This window comes from Musa acuminata, chromosome BXJ2-11 (assembly GCF_036884655.1).
Source record: "Musa acuminata AAA Group cultivar baxijiao chromosome BXJ2-11, Cavendish_Baxijiao_AAA, whole genome shotgun sequence".
In the NCBI taxonomy this organism is placed as follows: Eukaryota; Viridiplantae; Streptophyta; class Magnoliopsida; order Zingiberales; family Musaceae; genus Musa; species Musa acuminata.
Genome location: NC_088348.1, coordinates 25184997 through 25212802, shown reverse-complemented (window position 1 = coordinate 25212802; position 27806 = coordinate 25184997). Strand labels below are relative to the sequence as shown.

General features: G+C 41.9%; 2 protein-coding genes across 12 annotated transcripts; one reads left to right on the top strand and one right to left on the bottom strand.

Annotated features, from left to right (window-relative positions):
* The first annotated feature begins 39 nt into the window (after positions 1 to 39).
* On the top strand, positions 40 to 21042 carry LOC135626437 (molybdopterin biosynthesis protein CNX1-like). Of its 2 annotated transcripts, XM_065131713.1 has the most exons (13): positions 40 to 306; positions 413 to 539; positions 2085 to 2215; positions 14460 to 14561; positions 14639 to 14722; positions 14856 to 15083; positions 15710 to 15900; positions 17570 to 17674; positions 17765 to 18082; positions 19921 to 20078; positions 20160 to 20266; positions 20441 to 20497; positions 20653 to 21042. In XM_065131713.1, the coding sequence occupies exons 1-13, from the start codon at positions 154 to 156 to the stop codon at positions 20860 to 20862; spliced, it is 1971 nt and encodes a 656-aa protein (XP_064987785.1). In that variant the 5' UTR covers positions 40 to 153; the 3' UTR covers positions 20863 to 21042. The 2 variants fall into 2 exon arrangements, with proteins under 2 accessions (XP_064987785.1, XP_064987786.1); XM_065131714.1 differs by lacking the exons at positions 40 to 306; positions 2085 to 2215 and having other exon boundaries at positions 409 to 539.
* LOC135626436 (cyclin-dependent kinase G-2-like) lies at positions 20117 to 27478 on the bottom strand. Of its 10 annotated transcripts, none has more exons than XR_010492341.1 (14): positions 27333 to 27477; positions 25540 to 27238; positions 25328 to 25456; positions 24995 to 25130; positions 24811 to 24899; positions 24475 to 24586; positions 24268 to 24374; positions 24042 to 24176; positions 23561 to 23633; positions 22513 to 22576; positions 22211 to 22337; positions 21209 to 21488; positions 20366 to 20934; positions 20117 to 20281 (listed from the first exon to the last, which is right to left on the bottom strand). XR_010492341.1 is itself a non-coding variant. In XM_065131709.1 (9 exons), exons 2-8 carry the CDS (start codon positions 27030 to 27032, stop codon positions 24077 to 24079), a joined length of 2166 nt encoding a protein of 721 aa, XP_064987781.1. In that variant the 5' UTR covers positions 27033 to 27238; positions 27333 to 27477; the 3' UTR covers positions 23837 to 23968; positions 24042 to 24076. The 10 variants fall into 10 exon arrangements, 5 of the variants coding, with proteins under 5 accessions (XP_064987780.1, XP_064987781.1, XP_064987782.1 ...); XR_010492340.1 differs by having other exon boundaries at positions 23561 to 23629; XR_010492339.1 differs by lacking the exon at positions 22513 to 22576.
* Positions 27479 to 27806: the final 328 nt, after the last annotated feature.

The following is a 27806-nucleotide window of genomic DNA, read 5'->3' as shown; positions in this document are numbered from 1 at the left end:
AATAATAATAATAATAGTAAACAAAAGGGAAGATCTCCACGCAGTGACATCAAAAGGGGACGGTCCCAATCGATTTGAGGCGAGGCCTACAAGAAGCGAAGGTGCGGAGATACTCCCAACTCCCCCACGCCGTCGCCGCCCCGCCCCGCCCCGATGATACCCGTCGACGAAGCCCTCCGCATCGTCCTCAGCGTGGCGGAGCGCCTGCCGCCGGTGGCCGTGCCGCTCCACGAGGCCCTCGGGCTCATCCTCGCCGAGGACGTCCGCGCCGCCGACCCTCTCCCTCCCTATCGCGCCTCCATCAAGGCCTCTGCTTAACAGTCTCTCCTCTCTTTCTTTTTTGCGGTTGTTGTTCCTTTGCAAGTCTTTAGTTTCATGTGCTTCATCTGAGACTGGCTCGCTCGCGCTGCAGGATGGATATGCGGTGGTCGCTTCGGACGGGCCTGGAGTGTATCCAGTGATCACGGAGTCCAGAGCCGGCGATGATGGTGTGGGCGTGGTCGTTACTCCTGGAACTGTCGCTTATGTGACGACCGGAGGTGATTCTCTTCTTTTGATTCTTTTCCCTTCTATTTTTTTCTATTTCTGATTTCCATGTGCCAAAATTTGTGTCAATTTTGATTTCCGGAAAATTAGGTGTCTAAATGGATGTGGTAATAGTCAACAATGTTTTCTATTCCTGGATTTACCATCATAAGTATCAAGTGTTCAGCATCCCACTGGCCCAACGTAAAGTCTATTAGATGTTGGTAACTGTTTCTATTAGGTGTCGCTGTGGTTGGTGCTAAAAAGTTTCAAGTAGAAGTTGACCTTCTATTTTTTAGTTAGTTTTCTTGCTGAAATTTTCATCTTCTTAATTGATAAAACATTAAAATGCTGATATCTGCTATGTAAATCCCTACTGTTACATCATTGTCATAGGTTTATAAAGTATGCTTAAGTATGACTAAATTCCAAGAATATGGAACTGATAAATTCTAAGGATGATAAAGCAACGATTGCATTTGCATGATATATTTAAAGTTCATATATTTCTAAAATTAGCTGTAGGTTAAACAGAATACTCCAGAAGATGCAATCTTCAAATAAGAACTACATATGACTCGTTTAAGGAACAAGCATTATTTTCGCGGTTTATTTCAATCTGATATAAAACCTCACACTAATTAATAAAAGAGAAGAAAATCCAGATGGAAGAGAGATGTACCAGGTTTGAGTTTTTTAGAGTTGTGAAATTGACAGAGGTATACATAACTATCAATGTTAGAGTGCACAGTTGTTGGATGAGATGTTGGATCCAAGACACAATCTTCAAATAAGAACTACCTTTGACTTGTTCAAGGGAAATACATAACGTTCATGGATTAATGGGTCTGATATAAAACCTCAGACTTATTTATCAAAATGACTAAAAAATTAAAAAAAGGAATTTCCTGATGGAGAGGAAGATTTACCAACTTTTGAGATCTTTAGAGTTGTGAGATTGACAAGTGTATGTAGCCTACCAAGATTTGAGTGTGATGAGATGTTGGCAGGAGGGACATCTATGGTTGAAGGTGTAGTGATACAAACAAGAAGAATGACAAAAAATTCTGTTGTGCCAGAAGTGGTCAGAATGATCTAAATTTCATATATTTCCCATTTCATTTGTAGAGCAATTATTTAATAAATATAAAACTAATTTTCCTTAAATTATGAAAAGAAGTTTTTACCCAATTTACCAACCCAAAATATGGAAAGTGGTTGTGTAGTGAAAAAAAAAACGAAATGAATGTGTCTTTCCAAGTGGAAACCTTTTTTCTGGAATTTTTGCACGGAATGACCAAAACTAAGAGTATCTGGAACTATTTGCAATTATTTCAATTATCTACTCTGTCTCATGTTTTGAAACCTCACAAAACAATTTGCTTATGGAAATCCTCAACCAGATTTTTAATTTTATGTTTGTAAGAAACTTATCTAGGTAGCATGAGGGGCAATGTGAATACTGTAGTAGTTATTCTTCTAACTTTCATCCTTAACCAATTTACTGCAACTGCATGATACTAAATTTTTATTACATGTCTTAATTTTGTTTACTTCAGGACCAATACCTGATGGTGCTGACTCAGTTGTGCAAGTTGAGGATACTGAAGAAGTGACAGACAATGTGGATGGGTTAAAGAGGGTCAGAATATTGGTGGGAGTACCACTTGGAAATGACATTCGTAATGTGGTACATTAATTGGAGTCATTCAGTTTTGTTTTAATATTATTACTTTATAGACAAGTGAAACAGAAGGTCTGAAATATCGATTAGTTCAGTTTGCCTAAATTTTCCCTTAACAGCTTGGTGACACTTACATTGGATTCAAGTACCAAAGATACTCTGTGCATCCGACTTTGAACACCATCAATTTGTCAGCTTTCGTGTAATGACATTGTTGTTTCTCTTTTCAATGCCATTCGAATTACTACATTTTTTGTGTTTCTCTATGCCCTTGCTTTAGGCCATCCACTTCATTTTCTAATTCACATCCTTTTGTCCTACAAATCTGTAAGTTTAACTGGAAAGGGAGAAGTACCAAACCATATTGGGTTCAAATCACAAAAACAAGCTCTCTAAATAATATTCAGAGGGAAGGTAACCTAAAAACTCAATAAGTCAGCACCGTCAGCTACTATAACACCATATGAAAGAAAAAAAGCCACCATTGATATAATTACGACAGACTATCACGGACTTAGTTGGTTTTGCTTAAGTCGTGTGACACCCTTGCGTGTTCATCCGCAAAGGTCAGCCTCCCTGAAACCTCTTATGGTCCCTTAGGACCTACAAAAGAGAAAACGAGTTAGAGAAAGCACCTCACTCGGGATCCATAAGCAATCATTTCAAGAAACACTTCATAACCAATGCAAATTATAAACAAACTTTACAAGCTCTGAACGGTTGCACAACAAAGGGTCCAAAATGGTCCACTACAGATCGATATCTCCCACAAGTGTCCACATCACACAACCGTTATTTACAAGCCTAAAATGACCACCAAACCCAACTAACTTGGGGCTGCTAAGCCTTCGATCGTTCCTCTATATGCTGTGTAAAGCATGAACAAACCAAAAGACACGGACATACATGAGCATTACATTAAACACCTTGTTTACAATTTTGTCCATGACATTGTCCCCCACTTATTCCTTCGACGTCCTCGTCGAAGCCTCTGCCGACACTACAACTCCTCGCCTTTGTTGAGTCTTCAATCTTGGCTCCCAACTGCTCTCCGTCATTGTTGTTGAGTAGTTGAACTTTTGATCCGCCAGACAGCTTCAACTCGCCAATGACTATGACTCTAGTGTGAGGTTGGTTGAGTTGTGTTGATCCTTGTTGGTTCCGACGAATCCTTCAGATGAAGGAAAAGACCATCCTTAGTATGCACCAGTCTCTCAAATGCCTCATGTCGCTTGAACTGGGTGGATGCATGTTGGAGCTTTAATGAGCATCGCCTCGCAAACTTTTTGAAGTTTTTTTGGGTCCTCCCTCCACAAAATTTGTCAATCGACTCTTCTTTCACTTAGTTGTCACTTCCAAGTAAGTTCGCATCACTTCCGCTTTCTATTGATATTCTGTTGAAAAATGAAGCGGATAATCTACTCTCAGTAGTACTGATTACCATTGGTGATGATTTGACAACTATTATCTTTCATTATCTTAAGAGTAGAGATCCTTTGCTGGATAAATAAGAGGATTGGGGTACTCGGTTTCGCCCATTCTCTTAAGAGTTGAGAAGGCAAAGGTTACTTGACTTCTCTTGCCTCCTCGAGGGTTGTACTCCATGCATCGAGTTGGTTATTGGCCTTCGCTTGCTCTTTGCTCACACTTCTGAAGCACTTGAAGTGTTTGCACTCCGTGCGTTGAGTTAGCTACTGTGATTCACCTTCTCAATGCCATCGAACTTCTGGAATGCAAGAAGTATTCACCCCAACTTGGAGTAAGTCTCTAATAGTTTTAGCCGCCTCTGGGATTGTACCGTCTTCTCCATCAACCCTGCCATCTACTCCACTGAGTAGCAAAGGTACAGCACCGCATACTGCCTACTTCGTTCCTTGGTCGTGTACTCTTGCATGACCCGAAGTCCTTCACTTTCGGCTATCTTGATGAGAAGCTCGTCGACACCAGTCTTACGAAGTTCCCTGGCCTCTGCTCTTCAGCCTTGTCTTGGTACTTGGAGTTTGCCTCCGCATGCTTCACCTTCTTGGCCCCTTTCACGACCAAGCGCTCTCACTCCATGAGAGCAAGGGATCGATAACTTCACAGAAGTCTCGCTTCTGTGGTACCATGGCGCTATCATACCCATGACCCTACTATCCGTCGCCTCACATCTGCTTCCCTTTCTTCACGATCGATAGATATGTCTCTGTGGCACTCCTCCGAGTCCACCTCTATTCTAACTGATGCTTTGTTTTGGGTAGCTAAGTCCCTCTGGACTCGTCGTTACTTCCTCGCCCCTTTCGACCCCCTGCTTCAACATCTCTGTGTTCTCCAAGCAGTTATCCTTAGTCGATGGAAAGACAGACTGCAACTCCCATGTATGACCTCTGCCATCATGTTGCAGGGTTCGCATCGACTCTGTTCTCCTTAGCTTTCTTGGTAGCAACGCTCGCTTACTCGGCCTTGTCCTCTAACTTATCGGGCTCCCTTAAACGAATATGAGCTCTGGAGCAATCCAACTCTCCAATCGCTTTGATCATACCTTCGCATGATCAAGTCCCTCCCATGGGACTCACCTGTACTTGCATTCGAACTTTTCCCTCGGTGGTACACAACCCCCATATGCTGATGACCAAGTCTTTCATCCGATGTAAAATTCGATGCACGCACGGAAGACCCGCCTCTGCGGTATCATGACTTTCACTCCTTGAATCCATAGCCCTTCTTGTTGTCGTGTTGTTCACCGAAGTGGAGCTCCCAGTAGCTCCCAATCATACCTCTGTATGATATAGTCCCTCACGGGACAAGATTCGTGTGTATCACATTGGCACGAACTGTTCCACCATGATTCGTTGCACCATGTCGCCTCCTGGTGATATCTCCATTGCATTCTGATCCTTGTGGGATGAACTCTGATTGTGATCTTTCCATGTGTGGCCTCTGCTAACACATTGCAGGGCCTCTTCCACCTTTGATTGTGTTCGCTCTTTTGGAAATCGACCTTCGTCCACCCGCTCTTGGGTCACACCTAGACGAAGCACTGGTCTAGGACAGTTCGTCGCCTAGTAGCTCTCGGAGTTCACCGACTTCGCTGAAATTTGTGCACCATTGTCTGGATCTTGGGCCTCTGCCCCTACCAGCACAATCTTCGCCGCGCACCGCATTCTTTATAATAACATGAATGGCAGCACTGTGGCTTATTCTTCAAGAGTACTCGCCTCCGCGTCTTCTTGCCTCGTGCCAAGGCCTTCTGAACCCAACTTTGCTTTCGCAAGTTGAGTCGTCTTAGTTCCTCCATCAAATGCTTCTCCGAGATAAGGTGCATGTGCCCAGAAGCTCCCTTCGTCTTTGGCATTATGCAAGATGAGTCCGCTCCATTAGAATGAAGGACCTATGGAACGACATGATCCCGCTCTTGCTTCTATAAGAGTTCATGTCCTTTACCTCTGTCCAAGGAAAGCTCTGTGCCTCCGCTCCATGTTCCATCTTCTATGATGGCTCCCTTCATTCGGCTTAGGTACTTCGCCAAGTTGCTCCGCTCCTTGTTTTGCATTGAGTTGATGGTGGCCCCCGACCCACCATTCCACGGGTCAGCCCTTCGTTGAGTCCGATCTCCATATCGACTCTATGTGTACCTTCATCTTATGTTGCCTTAGGTCGCTTCCCTACAAGATTTCGCAATGCATTCCCCCAATGTATTATCTCAAGCGAGATCATGCGACAACACATCGCTCGCTCGGTCCGTTGAGCTTTATGAAGTTGTTTTGAGGTACTCCTCAACATGTGCGGTTCGTTGCACATGGTTCTCCCTTTGGAGAGTCAGGACTTATCCCTCCTGGATATCTGTTCCGTTGGAGCAACTTCTCTCTTTACTTCCTTCACTCTGAAAGTTTCGGAGACCACTATCCCCTTGAACTACTCTGCATTGCTGAATAAACTGTGCATTGTTCTGGCTCCTGCAAACACATTTGCTAGATTGTGACTCCGCGTCAATACAGCCCCCGCTGCACCCATCAAGGCCTAGCAACATGCTTAACTCACTGCACACTTCAGCCTCCTACGGACATATCCTTCTCATGCTGAAGAGAAAGTTTCAATGCTCCATGACTTCGAGTTTCGGTCACCTTGGGATGGCCACGAACACTCTATCGTTCGCATACAATCCTCTGCATGAGTATTAAATTCTTCGAGTTAGCAATTCCCCTCACCTCTGTGAGCTTTGCACAACTCTTTCAGTCGCTGAACAACCCATTGCACCTTACATGGTCTCATCCTTTACCAAGCGCCTCGCTTGCCTTGAGCACCATCAAGTATGGCTGCCAACGTTGAGCTGTAGCTCAAATTCAGCCATCCCAACCTTTGTGCGCTACGCATTCTTCCTAGCTTGTTTGTCCTCGTGGTGCCTCTTGCGCTAAGAGTTGATCATTCATCTGAATGTCAATCTTAGATGCCTGCTCCTCTAAGCGACTCTTTTTTTCTATATCTCCATGCTTGCTTTCCCCCAAACGGTAGCGCGTGCTGGTTGCCCTCAACGCAGCCCCGCTAGGTCCCCCACGTTTGCATGCCAAGTGTTTCTATGAGTGCTTGTCCCGCTTTGATACCATATTGACACGGACTTAGCTGGATTTGCCTAAGTCGTGCGGCACCCTCGCCCCTTTCGTCCGCAAAGGTCAGCCTCCCCGAAGCCTCCCATTGTCCCTTAGGACCAACCAAAGAGAGAACGGGTTAAAAAGAACGCCTCAATCGGGATCCACAAGCAGACATGTCCGAAAAATACTTTATAGACAATGCAAAATACAAACAGACTTTACAAGCTCTGAACAGTGGCACAACAAAGGGTAAAATCGTCCATTACAGACCGAAAAGCTCTCGCACGTGTCCACATGACACAACCTTTATTTACAAGCCTAAAGAGGCCACCAACCCAACTAAAATGGGACTATTAAGCCTTCGGCCGCCCCTCTACATTCTGTACAATGCAAGAACATGCCGAACGACACGGACATACATAAGCATTACATCAAACACCCTGTTTCGAAGTTTGTCCGTGACATTCTCCCCCACTTATCCCTTCGACGTCCTCGTCGAAGCCTTTGTGAACACTGCAACTCTTCGCCTTTGCTGAGTCTTCAATCTTCTGCTCCAGTTGCAATGCGCCTCCTGGCTCCCAGCTGCTCTCCGCTGCTGTTTCTGAGTAGTCGAACCTTTGATCCGCCATGCTGCTTCAACTCGCCAATGACTCTGACTCTGGTGTGGGGTTGGCTGAGTTGTGTTGATCCTCATTGATTCCTGCGGATCTCCCAGATGAAGGAAAAGACCATCCTTACTGCGCCAGTCTCTCATTAATTCCACATGCTGCTCGAACTGGGTGGATGCTTGTTGGAGCTTTAACGAGCATCGTCTCGCAAACTTCTGAAGTTTTGGGTCCTTCCTCCACAACATCTGCTCATTGACTCTTCTTTCAGTTAGTTGTCACATCCAAGTAGGTTCGCATCACTTCCGCTTTCGATTAGCATTTCGTTGGGAAATGAAGCGGACAATCTACTCTCAGTAGCACTGATCACCATTGGTGAGGATTTGACGACTGTTGTCTTCCATTCTCTTCGAAGGGTCTTTGAACTTGTGCATAGCTCCTCTGCTGGATAGATAAGAGAATTGGGGTACTCGGTTTCGCCCATTCTCTTAAGGATTGAGAAGGCAAAGGTTACTTGACTTCGCCCGCCTCCTCGAGGTTGTACTTCACGCATCGAGCTGGTTACTGGCCTTCGCCTGCTCTTTGCTCACACTTCTGAAGCACTTGAAGTGTTTGCACTCCTTGCGTTGAGTTAGCTACTGTGATTCACCTTCTCAATGCCATTGAACTTCTGGAATGCAGGAAGTTTTCACCCCAACTTGGAGTAATTCTCTGATAGATGAGGTCGCCTCTGGGATTGTACCGTCTTCTCCATCAACCCTGCCGCCTACTCCACTGAGTAGCAAAGGTACAGCACCGCGTACTGCTTGCTTCGTTCCTTGGTTGTGCACTCTTGCATGACCCGAAGTCTTTCACTTACGGCTATCTTGATGAGAAACTTGTTGACACCGGTCTTACGAAGTTTCTTGGCCTCTGCCCTTCAGCCTTGTCTCGGTACTTGGAGATTGCCTCTGCATGCTCCACCTCCTCAGCCCCTTTCACGACCAAGCGCTCTCCCTCCGTGAGAGCAAGGGATCAATGACTTTCACGGAAGTCCCGCCTCTGCGGTACCATGGCGCTGCCATGCCCATGGCGCTACTATCCGTCGCCTCGCCTCTGAATCCCTTTTCTTCACAATCAGTAGATATGTCTCCGTGGCACTCCTCTGAGGCCACCTCCATTCTAACTGATGCTTAATCTTTGGGTAGCTAAGTCCCTCTGGACTCGTCGTCGCTTCCTCGCCCCTTTCGACCCCCTGCTTCGACACCTTTGTGTTTTCCAAGCAGTCCGTTTTGTCGATGGAAAGACAGACTGCAACTCCCATGCATGGCCTCTGCCATCACGTTGTAGAGTTTGCACCGATTCTGTTCTCCTTAGCTTCCTTGGTAGCAACGTTCGCTTACTCGACCTTGTCCTCTGACTTGTCGGGCTCCCTTAAGCGAATATGAGCTCTGGAGCAGTCCAACTCTCCAGCTGCTTCGATCATACCTCTGCATGATCATGTCCCTCCCATGGAACTCACTGGTACTTGCATTCGAACTTTTCCCTTAGTGGAACACAGCCCCCATATGCTGACGACCAAGGTTTTCGTCCGATGCAAAATTCGATGCACGCACGGAAGACCCGCCTCTGCGGTACCATGGCCTTCACTCCTTGAATCCATAGCCTTTCTTGCCGTCGTGTTGTTCACCGAAGTGGAGCTCCCAGTAGCTCCCGATCATACCTCCATATGATCTCATCCCTCACGGGACTATGTCGTGTGTGTCGCATTGCCACGAACTGTTCCACCACGATCCGCTGCACCATGTCGCCTCCTGGTGACATCTCCATTGCATTCTGATCCTTGTGGAATAAACTCGAATTGTGAACCCTCCATGTGTGGCCTCTGCCAATACATCGCAGGGTCTCCTCCACCTTCGATTTTGTTCGCTCCTTTGGCAATCGACCTTCATCCACCCACTCTTGGGTCACACCTAGATGAAGCACCGCTCTAGGACAGTCCGTCGCCTAGTAGCTCCCGAAGTCCACCGACTTCGCTGTAATTTGTGCACCATTGCCTGGATCCTGGGCCTCTGCCCCTACCAGCACAATCTCCGTTGCGCACTGCTTCCTTCATGGCAACTTGAATGGCAACACTGTGGCATATTCTTCAAGAGTACCCGCCTCTGCGTCCTCTTGCCCCGTGCTAAGGCCTTCTGAACCCAACTTCGCCTCCGCAAATTGAGTCGCCTTAGTTCCTCCATCAAATGCTCCTCCGAGATAAGGTGCATGTGCCCAAAAGCTCCCTTCGTCTTTGGCACCATGCAAGATGAGTCCACTCCGTCAGAATGGAGGACCCATGGAACAACATGATCCTGCTCTTGCCTCTACAAGAGTTCATGTCCTTTACCTCTGTCTAAGGAAAGCACTGTGCCTCTGCTCTATGTTCCAACTTCTCTGCTGGCTCCCTTCATGCGGCTTGGGTACTTCGCCAAGTTACACCCAAGTTGCTCCGCTCCTCGTTTTTGCATTGAGTCGATGGTGGCCCTCGCGCCCACCATTCCACGGGTCAGCCCTCCCTTGAGTCCGATCTCCATATCGACTCTAAGTGTGCCTTCATTTAAGTTGCTTCAGGTCGCTCCCCCACTTGATCTCGCAATGCATCCACCCATGCATTCTCTCGAGCGAGATCATGTGACAACTCCTCGCTGCTTGCTCGGTCCATTGAGCTTCGTGGAGTTGTTGTTTGTGAGGTACTCCTCCTCAACATGTGAAGTCCGTCTCACATGATTCTCCCTCTGGAGAGCCGAGACTTATCCCTCCTGGATAACTGTCCCGTTGGAGCAATATCTCTCTTCGTTTCGGAGACCACCATCCCCTTGGACTACTCCGATCTGCTGAACAAACTGTGCATTGTTCTGCCTCTTGCAAACGCACTTGCTAGACTGCGCCTTCACGTCAATACAGCCACCGCTGCACCCCTCAAGGCTTAGCAACATGCTGAACTCGTTGCACACTTCAGCCTCCTTCGGACGTATCCTTCGCATGCCGAAGAGAAAGTTTCAATGCTCCATGACGCCGAGTCTCGACCGCCTTGGGATGGCCACGAACAATCCATCGTCGGCATACAAGCCCATGCATGAGTACCGAATTCTTCGAGTTAGCAATTCCCCTCACCTCTGTGAGCTTTGCACAACTCTTTCGGTCGCTGAGCAACTCATTCCACTTTGCATGGTCTCGTCCTTTTGCCAAGCGCCTCGCTTGCCTTGAGCACCATCAAGTAAAGTTGTCAACGTTGAGCCGAAGCTCAAACTCAGCCATCCCAACCTTTGTGCGCTCCACATTCTTCAAAGCTTGCCTGTTCTCGTGGTGCCTCTTGCGCGAAGGGTTGGCCATTCCTCTGAATGCCAATGTTAGATGCCCGCTCCTCTGAGCGACTCTTTTCCCTACATCTCCATGCCCGTTTTCCCTCAAACGGTCGCGCGTTGCTGACTGTCCTCAACGCAGCCCCGCTAGGTCCCCCACGTTTGCATGTCAAGTGTTTCTATGAGTGCTTGTCCCGCTCTGATACCATATGACACGGACTTAGCTGGATTTGCCTAAGTCGTGCGACACCCTCGCCCCTTTCGTCCGCAAAGGTCAGCCTCCCCGAAGCCTCCCATTGTCCCTTAGGACCAACCAAAGAGAGAACGGGTTAAAAAGAACGCCTCAATCGGGATCCACAAGCAGACATGTCCGAAAAACACTTTATAGACAATGCAAAATACAAACAGACTTTACAAGCTCTGAACAGTGGCACAACAAAGGGTAAAATCGTCCATTACAGACCGAAAAGCTCTAGCACGTGTCCACATGACACAACCTTTATTTACAAGCCTAAAGAGGCCACCAACCCAACTAAAATGGGACTATTAAGCCTTCGGCCGCCCCTCTACATTCTGTACAATGCAAGAACATGCCGAACGACACGGACATACATAAGCATTACATCAAACACCCTGTTTCGAAGTTTGTCCGTGACAATATGTCACAGATTTAGCTGGTTTTGCCTAAGTCGTGCTGTCACGGACTTAGCTGGTTTTGCCTAAGTCGTGCGGTACCCTTGCGTGTCCGTCCGCAATGGTCAGCCTCCCCGAAGCCTCTCATGTTCCTTAGGACCCACAAAAGAGAGAACGAGTTAGAGAAAACGCCTTATTCGGGATCCACCAGCAAACATTTCTGAAAAACACTTTATAGACAATGCAAATTACAAACAGATTTTTACAAGCTCTGAACAGTTACACAACAAAGGGTAAAATGGTCCATTACAGACCGAAAATCTCTCACACGTGTCCACATGACACAACCTTTATTTACAAGCCTAAAACGATCACCAACCTAACTAAAATGGGACTATTAAGCCTTCGGCCGTCCCTCTACATGCTGTACAAAGCATGAACATACCAAAAGACACGGACATACATAAGTATTACATCAAACATCCTGTTTAGAAGTTTGTCCGTGACAGTGCGGCACCTTGCGTGTCCGTCCGCAAAGGTCAGCATCCTCGAAACCTCCTATGGTCCCTTAGGACCTACAAAAGAGAAAACGAGTTAGAGAAAGCACCTCACTCGGGATCCACAAGCAATCATTTCAGGAAATACTTCATAACCAATGCAAATTACAAACAGACTTCACAAGCTCTGTACGGTTGCACAACAAAGGGTCTAAAATGGTCCACTACAAATCGATATCTCACACAAGTGTCCACATGACACAACCTTTATTTACAAGCCTAAAATGGCCACCAAACTCAACTAACTTGGGACTGTTAAGCCTTTGACCGTCTCTCTACATGCTGTGTAAAGCATGAACAAACCAAAAGACACGGACATACATGAGCATTACATGAAACACTCTGTTTACAATTTTGTCCGTGACAAGACGCTGAGGATCAATGTTCAACAAAGTTATTAGGAAGATTTCAGAATTAGATTTTTAAATGTCTTTAGTTGAGGCCCAATAACTTTATTTAAAGGTGGAGATAATGCATGATTTGATAATAAATTAACTGATAAGAGTTTTTTCTTTGGTCATCTTTTCTTCCTTTCCGGTTATTGTTTAATTTCTTCCTTCGGTTTTATTATTATTTTCCAGTGGAACAGTGAACATTCCCCTATAAAATCTGTAAAATAGTCCTGTAGTGGTTGAACTTTGTAAACCAACATCACATTTATATTGGAGCTTTTAGTTCCTGTTCTTCCACTTTCTTATTAAGTTCTTTCTTTTACAATATATGGTCCTTGGATCTTGAAAAAAATCAAGCATGGATCTCTAGACTTAATCTTCTATGTTGATACCAAAAACTTCACATGTACTAATTAAAATACAACATAGATGTATTTACGTAGATTATGAAATACAGGACAAGTATTTGATCAAATATCATGAAACTGTTTTTGGATATTCAAGTAATAGGTACATTTACATGGAGACATTTAGTGTTATATAGTGTCCTATACTTCAAGTAAAATTTAGAGCAAATTGCTTATATCAAGGTGAGAATCAGAATTCTTTATTGAACAGTTTAAAAAGAATACTTTCTGGTTGGTTATTGACTTACTGTTGATTTAGTGCTATTTCATGATAGACAGTTAGATTTAAGAGATATCCCAGTGTGTGGTGACCTAAATTTTAGCTAGGGAAATAACTATTACAAAAGGCTGAATTGTTGTTATTTTAAATCAAAAGAAATGTGAAGCCATTGAAAAGTATGTCTGTGTTGAACTGATTAGACTGACAATAGTCTGATGTAGTGATGTTCAGTATATTATTATATATTGGATTTTCTAAATTTATTTAGTTGTAGGCTATTGATTCATGTAATATAAACATAATTCATGTAATATTAGCATCGGGCGCTTCGGGAGCGCCTGGGTTAAACCAGGTGACCGAACTAGATTTTTAGGTCTGGTTGGTCTCCGGTGCTTTAGTTGGTTCAATCGAACCAATTAAATCACCGATATCAGGCTCCCTCTTGCGATTTCCCTGACTTCCCCAACCCTAACACTCGCGATTTTGTCGCCGAGATTTCTTCTCCGCTGTCGTTGCTCTCTGCTGTCGCTGCCACTGTCGTTGCTCACTGTTACTATCGCTACTCGCCGCTGCCACAATCGCTACTCGCCGACTGCTCGCTGCTGCTGTCACCGCTCCCGTTGTCGCTCGTCGTTCTCGTCGTCGCTCGCAACTCCCGCTCCCACTCCCACTCCCACTCCCGCTGTCGCTCGCCGCTCCCACTCCAGCTACGGCTGTCGCCTGCTACCGTTGTCGTTGCCTCAGCAGCCTCGGTCTTTTCACACTCTTCTCACTATACTGTTAACGGTATATTAACAGTATACTGCTAACTGTATACTAATAATAGTATTTTTATTTATTAGATTAATAACATATTATTTTGATTTTAATACTATTAATTTATATTTATTTAAAATTATTATTAGGTTTCAGAATAAATGACAAGTGTACAGAGCAACTCAATAGATTTGATGTAAAATTTTATTGTTTTGATTTTTAAGACTTTTTATTAATATGACATTATGATTTTGTACCTGATTTTCTTAATTTAATAACATATTTTTTTATTTAAATAATCATATTTATTAATTATATTATATATTTTTATATTTTAGCACATCGCTTTTCTCGAGCGAGCGCCTAGCGCCTCGGGCGTTTTTGGATCTTGGCGCCCACTGGTTATATGCCAATTCTTTCTTTATGGAAATTGTGAAAAGGAATAATTTTTCTTATGTGATATGCTTTGATTAATATATTATTATTATTTCTTATGTTGAAATGATTGAAATCATTGCCCATACTTGTAAAACTAGAAGCATGCAGTAAGCCTACTCTTCTAGTGTAAAACTATGGCTATTTAGATGAATAAGTGTGTTTCCATTCATTTGGAAGATGTGTTGCAAATTTTCTTAGTACATAGGATAGGATTATGTAGAGAACAACATAATTATGTTTGTGTAATTTTAGTTTATTTTTTATATCCAGGGCTAAAAGGCATGATATATCTTGTCAGACTATTTGAGCCAAACATCTGTCCGTAATCTGTTCTTTTACTGAACTTGACAGGGTTGCGACATTGAGAAAGATATCATGGTATTGAAGGCAGGTGAACAATTGGGCAGTCCAGAGATTGGTCTGCTTGCCACTGTAGGAGTCGCAATTGTGAAGGTAGCTAGTGCTGTAAAGTTTTGACTATATACAATGAACTAAAAGAGCCTTAGCCTGGGCTTGTCATCTGACTGCAGGTGTACCCTAGACCAACTGTAGGAGTGCTTTCTACTGGAGATGAGCTAGTAGAACCAGAAACTAAATATCTAAGTCGTGGTCAGGTATCATTTTAGTTATAACATGCCTTTCAATGTAACATTCTTTTCAATCATAGGCTCCATTGGTTGATAATGACTAGTTTTACCATGATACTGGGCCTACACAGTTTTTATGATTGTCTGTTCCATTTTGCAGATACGAGATTCTAACCGTGCAATGCTAATGGCAGCTGCTACTCAGCAGCATTGTAAAGCTGTTGATCTTGGGATTGCTAGTGACAAGGAAGACAGTCTTACCGAGATTTTTGATGCAGCTATTGCTTCTGACATTGATATGCTTTTTACTTCTGGTGGTGTTTCTATGGGAGATAGAGATTTTGTCAAACCCTGCTTAGCAAGAATAGGGAACATTCACTTTGAAAAGGTAGGCTGTGACTTGTTTATGATTTTTTTTTCCACCTGCTGACTTAGTCCTTGATATTTAAGTCCCTTTTCGTGTTTTGGTTATATGTTTTAGGTGTCAACTGTTTAGGCTTAAGACAGAACCGTGGTTAAGTTATATTACATTTTTTTGTGTAATGCCAAAACACGAGAATGAATCTACAGAGGTGCTTGCTTTATAATATTTGGTATAGTATAACCTAGTATATGATTCCCACATTTTCTCTTGAATGTAGTACAGGAACTAAGAAAATAATCAGTGAGAGTATTAGCATCAAGAGCCTTAGGTACATTAATCCAAAAACCTGATATAGTCTTTGGTGATTACATCAATGTAGACCATCTAACTCTGTTGCAAGCGACAACCATTTTACACAACTTTTTGATACACCAATTTCTAGAAGGTTCTGCTCTCATACCAACTACTTTGCATGCAAACTTGTTATTTCACCTATTCTGGTGGATCCTCCTATCATCGTGAGTTACTCATTTTTCATGTCCTTGTATTATATGAATTTAGGACCTCTTCATCAGGCATTTTCAAAAAGCTTGTTGTCATATAGTCCTTGTCTGTGTTTCACTATTCGATTTATATGTGTACTCATGCAGGTTTTCATGAAGCCTGGGAAGCCGTTAACATTTGCTCAGATCACTACTAATTCAAAAAATATTAAACTGTCAAAACCTGTCCTTGCTTTTGGTTTTCCTGGAAACCCTGTGAGTTGTCTTGTTTGCTTCAATCTTTTTGCGGTGCCAGCAGTACGACATCTTTCTGGTTGGGCAAATCCTCAGCTTCAGAGGTCATTATTCATCCATTCTTTGCAATATAATTTAATCTCATGGTGTGTGAAACTTTCTTCACAATGAAACTAAAGATTCTCTGAGATTTGTTTGATTCTCATCATGAAGCTATTTGTATATAAGCCAGCATGTGCTGTACATGTTAAAAATGCTTTTATTGTCTAAAAGCCACTTAGGTCTTGAGCTACTACATGCTTTTTAAAAAAATTAGGAAGAAATTTTCGTTACGTGTATAGGAGACTTATCACTTGTCAAAAATGCATTAATTATTGGATGTTTCTGATGTCTCAATAGAAATAGCTCCTACATGTTTAGCCAAGCACGTGCATGCCACATCAAAATTACTGTTAACTCCTGTCTATTTCAGAATCTTAGATTATAGTCTTCATGTAGGCCATGTGCTTTATGTTCACTAAACTTGTAAAGTAAGGTGTTTTCTTCATGGTGTCATTATGCTAATAGTCCCTGTCAACAGGGTGTCTGGAGATTTTTAGCTTCATTTAGTCTATTGATCATTTAAATGGAATTGAACAGCGAAATATACTACTTGAGGTATTTGTACTTTGTCATATGATAAGTTGGTGATACCTTTGTTTATAGAACATATATTTTCATCATGCTGTTCAGTTGCTGTTTATAGAGCATATATTTCTTCCTCTTCCTCTTCCTCATCCCCATCCTCACCTCCAACTAAACATTGGAAGAAATCCACACCTTTCCCCCTTGCTGATGATGGTAATAATAATGGATACAACAATGGTGTGTGGTGTCAATAATGTTGATGGTTGCAGCGACAAAAGTGCTGGTGGTTAAAGTAGTGGAGCAATGGTGGTAATGACAGTAGCTTTGGCAATAATTATGATGGTTTGGTTGGGGCGATGGTCGTAGTGATGTTGATAGCTGTGGAAGTGGTGGGGTTGGTTTTGGCAATAGAGAAGGTGGTGATAGCAGTGATGGTAGGAATGGTGAATATGATGACAATGGTTGCAGCCAATGATGGCAATAGCAGTGGTGTCTGTAGAAATGGATGTAGTGGTCACACTAGAGGCATATTAGAGACTCAGATAACTAAAGCAGGTGAGTTAGCAGCACCTAGAACCTTGTGCAGAGGGTAAGTGGTGGGTGCAGCACCTAAACCTTGATTTAGATCATCCTTTTCTTTTGTTGGTTTGTTAGGGTTAAAATCATTCTATCACTAGCATGAGTAAAAAAGAATTCATACTTCAGCTTGATCTTGCAAGGAAGCTTCTTTACACAAAGTCCTATTTGGCAGTTTCTTCTAATTTCTTTTTTGAATTATTACTCATTATCATTTTGTTTTTTAGTCTTTGTTTGAGTTCTTAAAGAAAATAATGGAAAAGAAATATTATGATGAGATTCTTGTTATGTTTGGCTTTTTTATTTTGCTTAGTGTTTGGATTTTTTTTTTTTGTATTGTTCATGGGTTATAATATTCTAGAATTATTGTACAGAAGTAATCCTGATCAGACCCTTAAAACTTTAAGGTTTGTGTTTGGACCACAAAGGATGTGTGGGATTCATACTAGAGGTACATGAGATATAAGAATAGAAAAATTTCCATTCAACAAGTGAAATTCGAGATGATTCTTGTTCATTGTTTCAGATGCCTCTTCTCCCAGCAACTGATATATAAGCTGAAATATGCAGAGTGCACACCCGGATTGCACAGCCTATAAGATCAGACGCCCATCGCCCAGAGTATCATTGTGCAATAATAAGATGGGAGCTTGATGATGGATCTGGCAGGCCTGGGTAAGAACTGATAATGGTTTATGTTATTGCAAGTACAAAAGCAAATTCAGATTGCCCTCGGAGATCAAGATGATATTTTCTCCCATATAGGTTCATTGCTGAAAGCACTGGAAAACAAATGAGTAGCCGCCTTTTAAGTTTGAAGTCTGCAAATGCATTATTAGAGTTGCCAGCAACAGGCCAGATATTTGAAGATGGAAATTCTGTTCAAGCCATACTAATCTCTGACATTAGCAGCTTGTTGATGAGTAAGCTGACTGATAGTATGGCTTCCTTGTCAGTGCAGCATGGACCTGCTACGCAATGCTCTGCCAGACAACCCACAGCTGCATCTCAAGAATCAATGGTCAAAGTAGCCATTCTTACTGTGAGTGACACTGTTTCATCTGGCAGTGGCCCTGATAGGAGGTACGCTGTCGCCTTTGTTGAACTAAAGGCTATATTTTACTCTCATGGTGATATATAAATCATTGTTACTGCATTCTTGGTTGTCTTCATAATTGTGTAGCCTAATACATTGTGGATAGGTTCTAATTACATATAAGGCAAAAAGCTCTAATTACATATAAGGAAATGTTGGTTAATATTTGGTTTGATTTTTTTTATCTATTTAAACAATAATGAAATTGCGGAATGGTTTTATTTGTGTTCATTATTAAAAGGAAATGTTTGGATTATCAGGACTGTTGAAAAAAGACCACAGGGTTGTTCATTCTGTCACCAGTGTATAATGTGACAAATATAGTTCATCAATTTTTGTTTTGTTGGTTTATATATATGCTTGTTTGCAGACCAGTAGAATTCCTTCTGTACTTTTACTGTCTAATACACTGGCTATCGTTTTACTGGAATTTCTTCTCTTGGATGAACAGGTTGTGTGAAATACTAATTTATGAATTCAGTTATAAGCAATGGACAACGTCATTCAATGAATATTTTGGTTAAGAAACTGATGGAACGGTTCATTGATGGTATAATGAAAACATAGAGATATTTTGGTTAGTTGAATTGTTAGATGATGTTTCATGAGAGTTGAAACACTTATTTGCTAAATTTAGTTCAATAGATGGTCATCTTGTGCCAACTCATCTTGGTTTCTTTTCTGCATACAACAACAGTGAAGCAGAGGTCAGATAATTGATTCTTCTGAAGAATTAAAACCATACTTTCTACTTCATATATGATATGAAGATAACCTACCTATTCATTCTTAAATATAATCAGCTAAAACATGGAAACCTGGAAGCGAAGGTCAAACTGGGATCAATTAACCATCCAAAAAAGGTAGATATACTTGTGGCACACAAGGCATTCTGATACAAAGAATGCCAAATTCTCACATATATCTCTCTCCATGAAGTTTATAGCTACATTTGTGCTCCTTAACATATATTTGAGGGTTTACCCGTGCAGTCTCTAATGTGGTCTTGAAATCGAGTCAGCATTCCATAGACTTTATAATATGTGACTGACCATTTCTAAGTCTGGATGATTGCCAAAATTAAAAATATACCAAGTAACTTTATGATGAGGCTTTTATGAGGAAAAATTTTGTAGAGGCCTCTACAGAATCTAGTTTGGGTTGTGAAATTAGAGTTCTCGACACACTGATGACACAAGTGTTTTGTTTGGATTCATGCTGAGCATGTTTTGTGGTTGTTTTTTTTCCATGCTGCACAAAAATGGCCAAAAATATTGATTTGCTAAATAGGATTTTTTTTTTTTTTGTTAGTTAGTGTTTGTTTGTTTAGTTGGTTTTGTTCACATATTTACGGTTGTTAAAGCTTCTGTATAAGTCTTCCAAGAACCTTTTTAAACATTGGCTTTAGCTGCTTTAAATGTTCCATTTGCAGAACATGCATCTTGATACACCTCATTGAATCAGTTGCTCAATGTGGTCACAAATTTGATGCTAAATGAAATATGGAGAAATCACCATTGCTCTTTGCAAGAGAAGCCAACTGAGCAAATGTGAATGCTCCATATATTCAGTTGTGTGTTGTGTGTATTGTTGTGCAAGTTAGTTCTTTTAAATCCCATGCTTTATTAGTTATGAGGCTATTATGAATCGTTATGAAATAAGAGTTTCCTATTAGGAAAGAGAGAGAGTCTCATGTTTAATATAATACCCTAGATTACTCCTTGAGCGATAATGTTGACCACCATATCTCCAATCGAGAGGACTTAGTGTTAGACTCTTACTTTGTACGGCAGTGATGACAATCCGTTAACTTCAATGGCTGCAGTGGTCCAAGGGCAGTTTCCGTGGTGAACTCTTTATCCGAAAAGCTGGGAGGAGCCCATGTGGTAGCAACAGCTGTGGTTCCTGATGAAGTTGACAAAATCAAGAACACCCTACTTAAATGGAGTGATATCGATAAAGTTGACCTCATTCTTACTTTAGGTGACAATCTTTTTTTCGAGCGTCAAGAAGCCTTCATGTTCATGCATCATTTCTCGTCATCTTTATTTTGTTCTGTGATAGGTGGCACTGGCTGTACTCCAAGGGATGTGACACCTGAGGCTACAAAGGCGGTGATCCAGAAAGAAACACCTGGTCTTTCATTCGTGATGCTTCAAGAGAGTCTCAAGGTAAGGTATCCGATGCTATCAGGGATCTTTTTTTTCATCAGTGTTCAGATCTAACTATTTTTTTCATACAGAAAGTCTGATACAGTTCAGATCTCTTACACTTGATTTATTTTGGATATTGTCCTGAAGTCGTCTGTCTAACTATGGTGTTCTTCACTGGGCTGGGGCAAACAGGTGACACCATTCGCGATGCTTTCACGGGCTGCAGCTGGGATCAGAGGATCAACATTAGTAATGCTCCTCCTAATCTTACTCTACTAATAGTAGTTAATATATTTAGGAACCATTGTTTCTAAATTCCCTTTCACATGTTCTCCATGCGTCAGCAAGCAGAAACCAATTTTTTGATTTGACTTATATTGATGAGATTCTGTTGGCATCTTTAGATCATCAACATGCCCGGGAACCCAAACGCTGTTGCCGAGTGCATGGAGGCGTTGGTGCCGGCGCTGAAACATGGCCTGAAGCAGATCAAGGGGGACAAGAGAGAGAAGCACCCTCGCCACGCTCCGCATGCTGAGGCCCCGCCGACGGACCAATGGGAACGTAGCTACAAGGCTGCGTCTGCCACCGACCAATGCTCCTGCTCACACTGACACGTCTCCTTCGTTGAACAAGAATCTCTCTCTCTCTCTCTCTCTCCTTTTTGCCAAGCGATCATCTCCTTTCTGTTGTTGCCGATGGGCAGAGAAATCAGACAGAAACTCTCGAATCTATATCTTCTATGGGCAGACTGTAGAAAAGGAAACCTATAGGTTCATTTGCCTTTCCATTAATTTTTGATCCTTTTTCTTAAGCGCCTTCTAAAGGGAAGGGAAGGGAAGGGAAAAGGGGGAAGAACAAAAGAGCTTAAGAATAGAAAAAGGCATGTAGCCGCATAAGGTAATAATTCAAGCGACATAAGAGAGAGAAAGTATTGTGAAGTTGGATAACGCTACATACCTAAAACAAATGTATGCCCCTATCGAGATAAATTGCCTTTCTGATCCGTGAAGTCACTTTTCTCCAGCAAAATACGTTGTCGAAGTTCTCCAGCAACGTTGCCAAAACAAAATATAATAAACTGAATTCAAAACTGTTGCTACTGGCCGTGATAATTAAAAAAAAATGATCAGCTTCACCTTTAAGATGCGCAGACGTCTTGCACTTTTATATTTCAGATTACCAGCTTTACCGAACAGTGTATCGTTGCACCGCACTTCCTTGCATAAGAGATAGTTCACTACAAGAATATAAAGAATATAAACAAACAATCATCATAAAACTATTTTTCCCTTTTATTCTTTACAAGAATAAAGGACCATACGACCAACCGAGCAACCCTATATAACCTATCAGCTTTTCGACAAGCTACAAGACCACTATCAAATAACCATAGACCTCAGACTTCCACAATAGCATTCTAGACCAAAGCACTTTGGCATTTAATTTGTCGTTGGACCATTCGAAGAAATTAAACAGCATATTACGGAGACCACTTTAAAACGTCCTCGACAACAAACAACTCGTAAAAGAACACAGTCGGTACCACATCTCCCCCTCCCCTCTCTAACATGTTTCGCATAGATGTCATAGGCGCATAATCTAAGGGGCACAAAGCAGTAAGAAAAAGAATTAAATGCGACCACCATCCAAGTAGCTAAATGATTTGCATCCAGAAGGGTTTTTACCACATGCCAAGCACACAATCCCCCATAAAGCATACGGCACTCAATGTCTCGCCTGTATGCATCATATCCTTAATCCTTCACAACTACGACTCTTTGGTCATTGCCTATCTTATCTTGTTGTGTAAGTGCATCAAGAAATTGATTGGAAATTAAATTGACTGGGAACCACCCGAAAAAATGGAAATAAATCAAATACAAGAATGATGATATTTCAACAAACAATCAGATTGCCAACGAAAAAAAAAAAAAGTTTTCAAAGAAAATAAAGTTATACCAGGGGAAAGCCAAATATAAAATCGTGCCCAGGACGATGAGTTATGCTTTAATAGGAATACCCACTATAACAAAGCCCACCACTCTCGATCCCCACACTCAAAAGAGTCATCACAACACCACCACACCTGACAAATCAAATCAAATCATACAGAATATTAGCTTATATCTGCAAGAAAGCACCGCTTCATTTGAGTGGAGTCAGTAACCAAAATAATCATGTCAATTGCCAAGTAATATAACAACTAAATCGACCACATATACACACAGACACATTCATATATATGTGTGTAATGAACATACCGAGATTGAAGTAATCTGTAACGAATTTGTGTAAACCAATGTTATCCAAAAAGTAGCTGAATTTCTGGCAGAATTCAAATAAAGACCATAAAGGCCATATGTGAAATATGTTTACCAGAGTAACAGGCGGATAGTTGAAACCTCTACAATATATGTTAGCACCTGAGCAGAGCTGAAGGCACATAATATAATATATGATATTATACAACAGATCTATATTCCATCGTATGTGTGAAGAGACTCACTTATGCAGCTGCAAATGCCACAACATGCGAATAGCAGCATGCTGCCACCGGGTATGGTATATACGGTGCAGTCTATTGACTAAACTAGCATTTTAAAACTATGGCAGATATATTCACATGAATATAACATCCATAACAATAACAATATTTGCACAGAGCATTGTTCTTAACAGGGTCCGGTACTCTAGCTGTCATGTTTCACGAAGTCATTGCTTTTAAAAATGCCCCAATTTTTTTTTTTTTACCACTTTCCAACTTTTAACTTGTTGAATCCTCTATTGCAACTTCATTAATTTCAACCACTAAAGTGGAAACACATTCCTCATATTCTGTTTGGTAACCAAACCATGTTGGTTTCTCATACACCACATCATATGCAATTAGTCAAATTCATAAATTACCAACTATGTACTCAATTATGAACCATAAGCTCCACAGAAATACAAGTCCTCATGTAAAACTTACATGTTATATTTCTCTGTTTTAGTGTTGACAATGTCAACCCATAAAAGATCATATCAGCTCTGAGAAAGCATGCATGTTCCTTCTGACGAATAATTTACAGGTTTGGTTTAGTAGTTACAATAAAAATTTTCAACTGATATAGGTCATTATTGATTGGAAAGCAGCAGGATTGGACAAAAAAATTTTACAATCATAAAGCTGAACAAGCCTTCAAGTATCAGATCATAAGCATATGCATACAAAAGGATTATCTTGCTTACAATCATGAGTCAAAACTATACCAATAAAGATGGAAAACCCATTCTTCTCCTATCTTAAAACATCAGGCAGAGGATTACCTTTTGAGTACGAAGTTTTGACCTTTTCCTTGGTTACTAAAAGCAACAATCTCCAACCGCATCAACCAGCTAACTCTTGCAAACACAGCACGACCGATCAAAAATAGTTTCACGAAAGCATAGTCAACATTCAATTAATAATTGGTATTAATCCAGTCATCATAAGCAACATTTACAATGTGCCAATAACAAATTTGTTACATGTACAAATCTCCTATGGAACTAGTCATACCGAGATAAAATATCCACAACTTAAAGGGTGAGCTTTATCGTTACTGCTGCTTAAGTGAAAATTTCCTTGATATAGGTATTGTTTTGATGGAAAAAGGAAAATAGTATCCTTTATCACCATCCACACCAAAGTGATGCCTGCTAAACATTGTCAACCACTGCCTGACGCTAACAAAGCTGCACAATGTCACCTAAGTAATTCTTGAACAAGGATCCTTGACTAAATATGCAGGGGTTACTCGGTACTCACAGCAAAGACCACCAGAAATGTCTTGTACTTATCCTCTAACCAAAGAGACTAGAAACACCTAGTTCAGCCTGTTGCAATTCCTTCTTCCGTTGTTCTGAAAGTGGATCAGGGCTCTTCATTATTCTTCGCAGACGCCTGATATCAAATGAAACAAAGATCCAAATGAGTCACAGATGACTGGATACAAGGAAGCCCTAAAATTTGTTTATTGAGCAGCTTTGGACACCTGTCTTGAGCATGTTGAGCTGGAAAAGTAGGCATAAAATCCTTTGACTTTGGCAAAGGAACCTCATAGAACCACTGATGATTAAGAGCAGCCTCCGCTGTTATTCGCTGCATCCAAAAATAAGCCACCAAACATTTGTCAGCTGAAAAATTAGCAAGATGAGATCTTTCTTCAGCAAGAAACCTGATTCAAGATCTTAATATTTACCTTCTCTGGGTCATATGTCAGAAGTTTGTTTAACAAGTCAATTCCAGCTTCAGACAGGGTTGGATGTCCAGAAAAAGAAATGGGAGGAAACTTTTCTCGTAGTTTATTATACCTGCAAGATGGAGAAACAATTTGCTAAATGAATTAAAATTATCAAAGACACTTCACCTAAGTGCTAGTGCCACCAAAGCAAGCCATAAAGCTTAGGCATGATCATCCATAGCTCGAGGCCTGGAAAAGCATGGTGTTAATGATGAGAATGAAGGTGAATAACGAGACTAGAAATTAATGATATATGCAATAACCAAACAAGGAAATGCAGGACTTAAGACTTACGGTTGCTTGACAAAATTAACTTTAGCACCAGGTAATTTAGAAAATCCAGGCCAAATATTTTCGCTGGGTGTACCAAGCATCCTGAATATCTGCAAGAAAACATTTTACATTAGAGTAGATAAACAACTACATATTCAAAGTTTGCACAAATGAGAAATAGCTGTTTTAGGAGGTGAAGGAAAACCTTGTCAAGTTGATCAAACTCGGTTTTTCCACTGAATAAGGGTTCCTTTGCTAGAAGTTCGGCCATTATGCACCCTAAGGACCACATGTCAATAGCAGTTGAATACTCCTTAGCTCCTAATAGAAGTTCAGGTGACCTATCATAAAAAAGAAAGTGGAGTATGAGAGCTAAGATGAAGACCGATGCAACTTGGAAGCAATTGCAGTTGATTGCTCTAACAACTAAGATAATAACAGATATTACAAAATCACTCACCACCATCCCCATAAAACAAGAAACAGATGAGTAAAAACAACCTTAAGAAGTAAGAACACAGATTAAAGTGTCACATACCTGTACCATAATGTCACCACTAAGTGAGTGTATGGCTTCAATGGGCTGCCATATTGGCGAGACAAACCAAAATCACATATCTTCAACTCTCCACGATTATTTAACAGAATATTTGATGTCTTCAAATCCCTAGATGAAGGAGAAGTCATTTAACAAACAAAAATAGAGGCAAAAGCACGGCAATAAATGCTAAAACTGGAATCTGAGAGTACCTATGGAGTACCCAGTTGTCATGAAGGTACTTGACACCTGAAAACAGCTGCAACATTAAGCATTTTACCTCACTCTGATTAAATGGCTGCTTCATGGTCTCCATCAGCCCCTTTAAATCATGTTCCATGTATTCCATAACCATAAAAATACTATCAAGACTGCTACCAACTACAACTTCCTTAACATCCACAATCGAAGGATGATGAAAAGAAAGCAAAATATTTATCTCCCTAAGTGAGGTCAGTGGAAATCCCTCCCTCTCCTTCTCCATTTTCACTTTTTTCAGTGCCACTATCTCCCCAGTCTTTTTATCCTTTGCTCTGTACACAACACCATACGTGCCTTCATTTATTTTGTTCAGCCTCTCAAACTCATCAACGCTTCTACAACCTTGGAGCATGTTTATACATCTTTGGGGTGGCTGTCTGGGCTCTGACATCTTGGCCCTAATGTCCTCAGATTCAGAGTCGGTTTCAGACAATTGATCATTTGTGTCTGCATTAGACTCATTGCCATTGGCCACCATATAATCATTCCTATCTACCTCAAACCCCTGGTCATCATCTCCATCCTCTCCTTCTGAATCAGACAACTTAGACAAAGCCACTACAGAATCTTCTCTCATGATAATCTCACCTAGCTCAGGAGTAGGTGTCTCCTGCGATTTTTGGCCTTCAGAATCAGATAAGACAGTCTTTCTTCTTTTGGGCACAGCATCCTCAAAATATTCATCTTCAGCATCGTGGAATGTATAGTTTCCGTCTGCCCATCTGGAAATAGAAATACTCCGAGCAGGTGAAAGTTCCTTTTCATAGTCATCTAGCAACGTGGTCTCCTGACTATTATTCAGCAGATGTTCCCGAGCTGACTCTACATGGACATCTACATCTAAAGGCAGTGTATCCCCAACAGACGGTTGAACAATGGTAATAGACCGTGGTGGTATGAAATTTGGAGGCAATGGAGGCGGTGGAGGCAAGGTAACGTTTTCGAGATTGCTGCTCTTAACTCTGGACATTACAACCGTGGATTGTTTATTTTCATCCTTATCCCAAACAATCGGAGAAAATTTCCGTTTCCCAGTAGACATGGAAGGATCACCAGTCTCATAATTCTGAGTCCCATTCTCCCTGACCTCTGAAAGAGGTGCTTCAGCATCATCCGATCCACTCCCACTAGACAACTCCCCAGCTTCACGTTCGACATCTCTCGCAGATAAGCGAATCCTTTTCTGACTTTTCCCGCTTCCGCCACTGGAATTGCTCGACAAGGGGGAGCGACAGGAGCCATTCACCGCTTCCATCTTCCGGATGCCTCTTTGCCAGGTACTAGCCCTATCACGCATATCCCGGCCACCGTGATCACGGTCCCTATCGCGAGCCCCATCACGGAGCCGATCCCGATAATAATTCTTCCTCCTGGAGACCTCTACATCTGCTTCCCGGTCCCTGAACTCATGATCCCGGTACCCACCATGTCGACCAGCAGCCATAACGTGAGGAAACCCCAAAAAAATCCGACTACTGACCAAAAGAAACCCTAGAAATCGAAAAGGGGGCGAAAGCAAGAAACAAACCCAGGAGCGACGAAACCCTAGAATTCACCAAGCGATGAAGAGATGTGGAACCACTTACAAATCTCACAAAATTAGCGCCCAATCGATGGGCACAAAGCGAACTCCACCACGAATCAAGAAATCTGAAGGGTAAAAGGCACGGAGAAAAGCCCGATTGAGATGGAATCGAGGAGAAGGGAGGGAGAGAGAGAGAGAGAGAGACGCGGAGACACCGACCTGCTGAAGGATTCCGCGAGTCGCCGATGGAGAGGAGGACTCGAGGTTTCGACCGAGAGAGAGGAAAAAGCGAGAAGGGTTTCCTTTCTGGATACGACTACGGGAGCGACGTGAACACGCCGACTTAAGCTATCTTTGGACCGCAATGGTTCGATTGTATATGATCTATTAACGTACCCGTACCGTACCGTACTGGAGAAGTGGTTGGCTAGCTGCGGAGCCCACTTGGCTTGAGGCGCGTATGGTTCGACGCGTTTCTTGACAGGGTGTAAATTATATTTAGGTTACAAGAACACATATTTGGCTGGCATTTTTCTCAGGTTGGTAAGTGACTTATCAAGCAATTTTATATCAATTAGTAAAGATATAAATATATTTTATTTTAATTAAAAATATTACTTTGTTTAAACTCAAGGAATTTTGCCAAAAAAATCTCCACTATTTTTTTATATCCTCATAATTAGTTTTATTTAG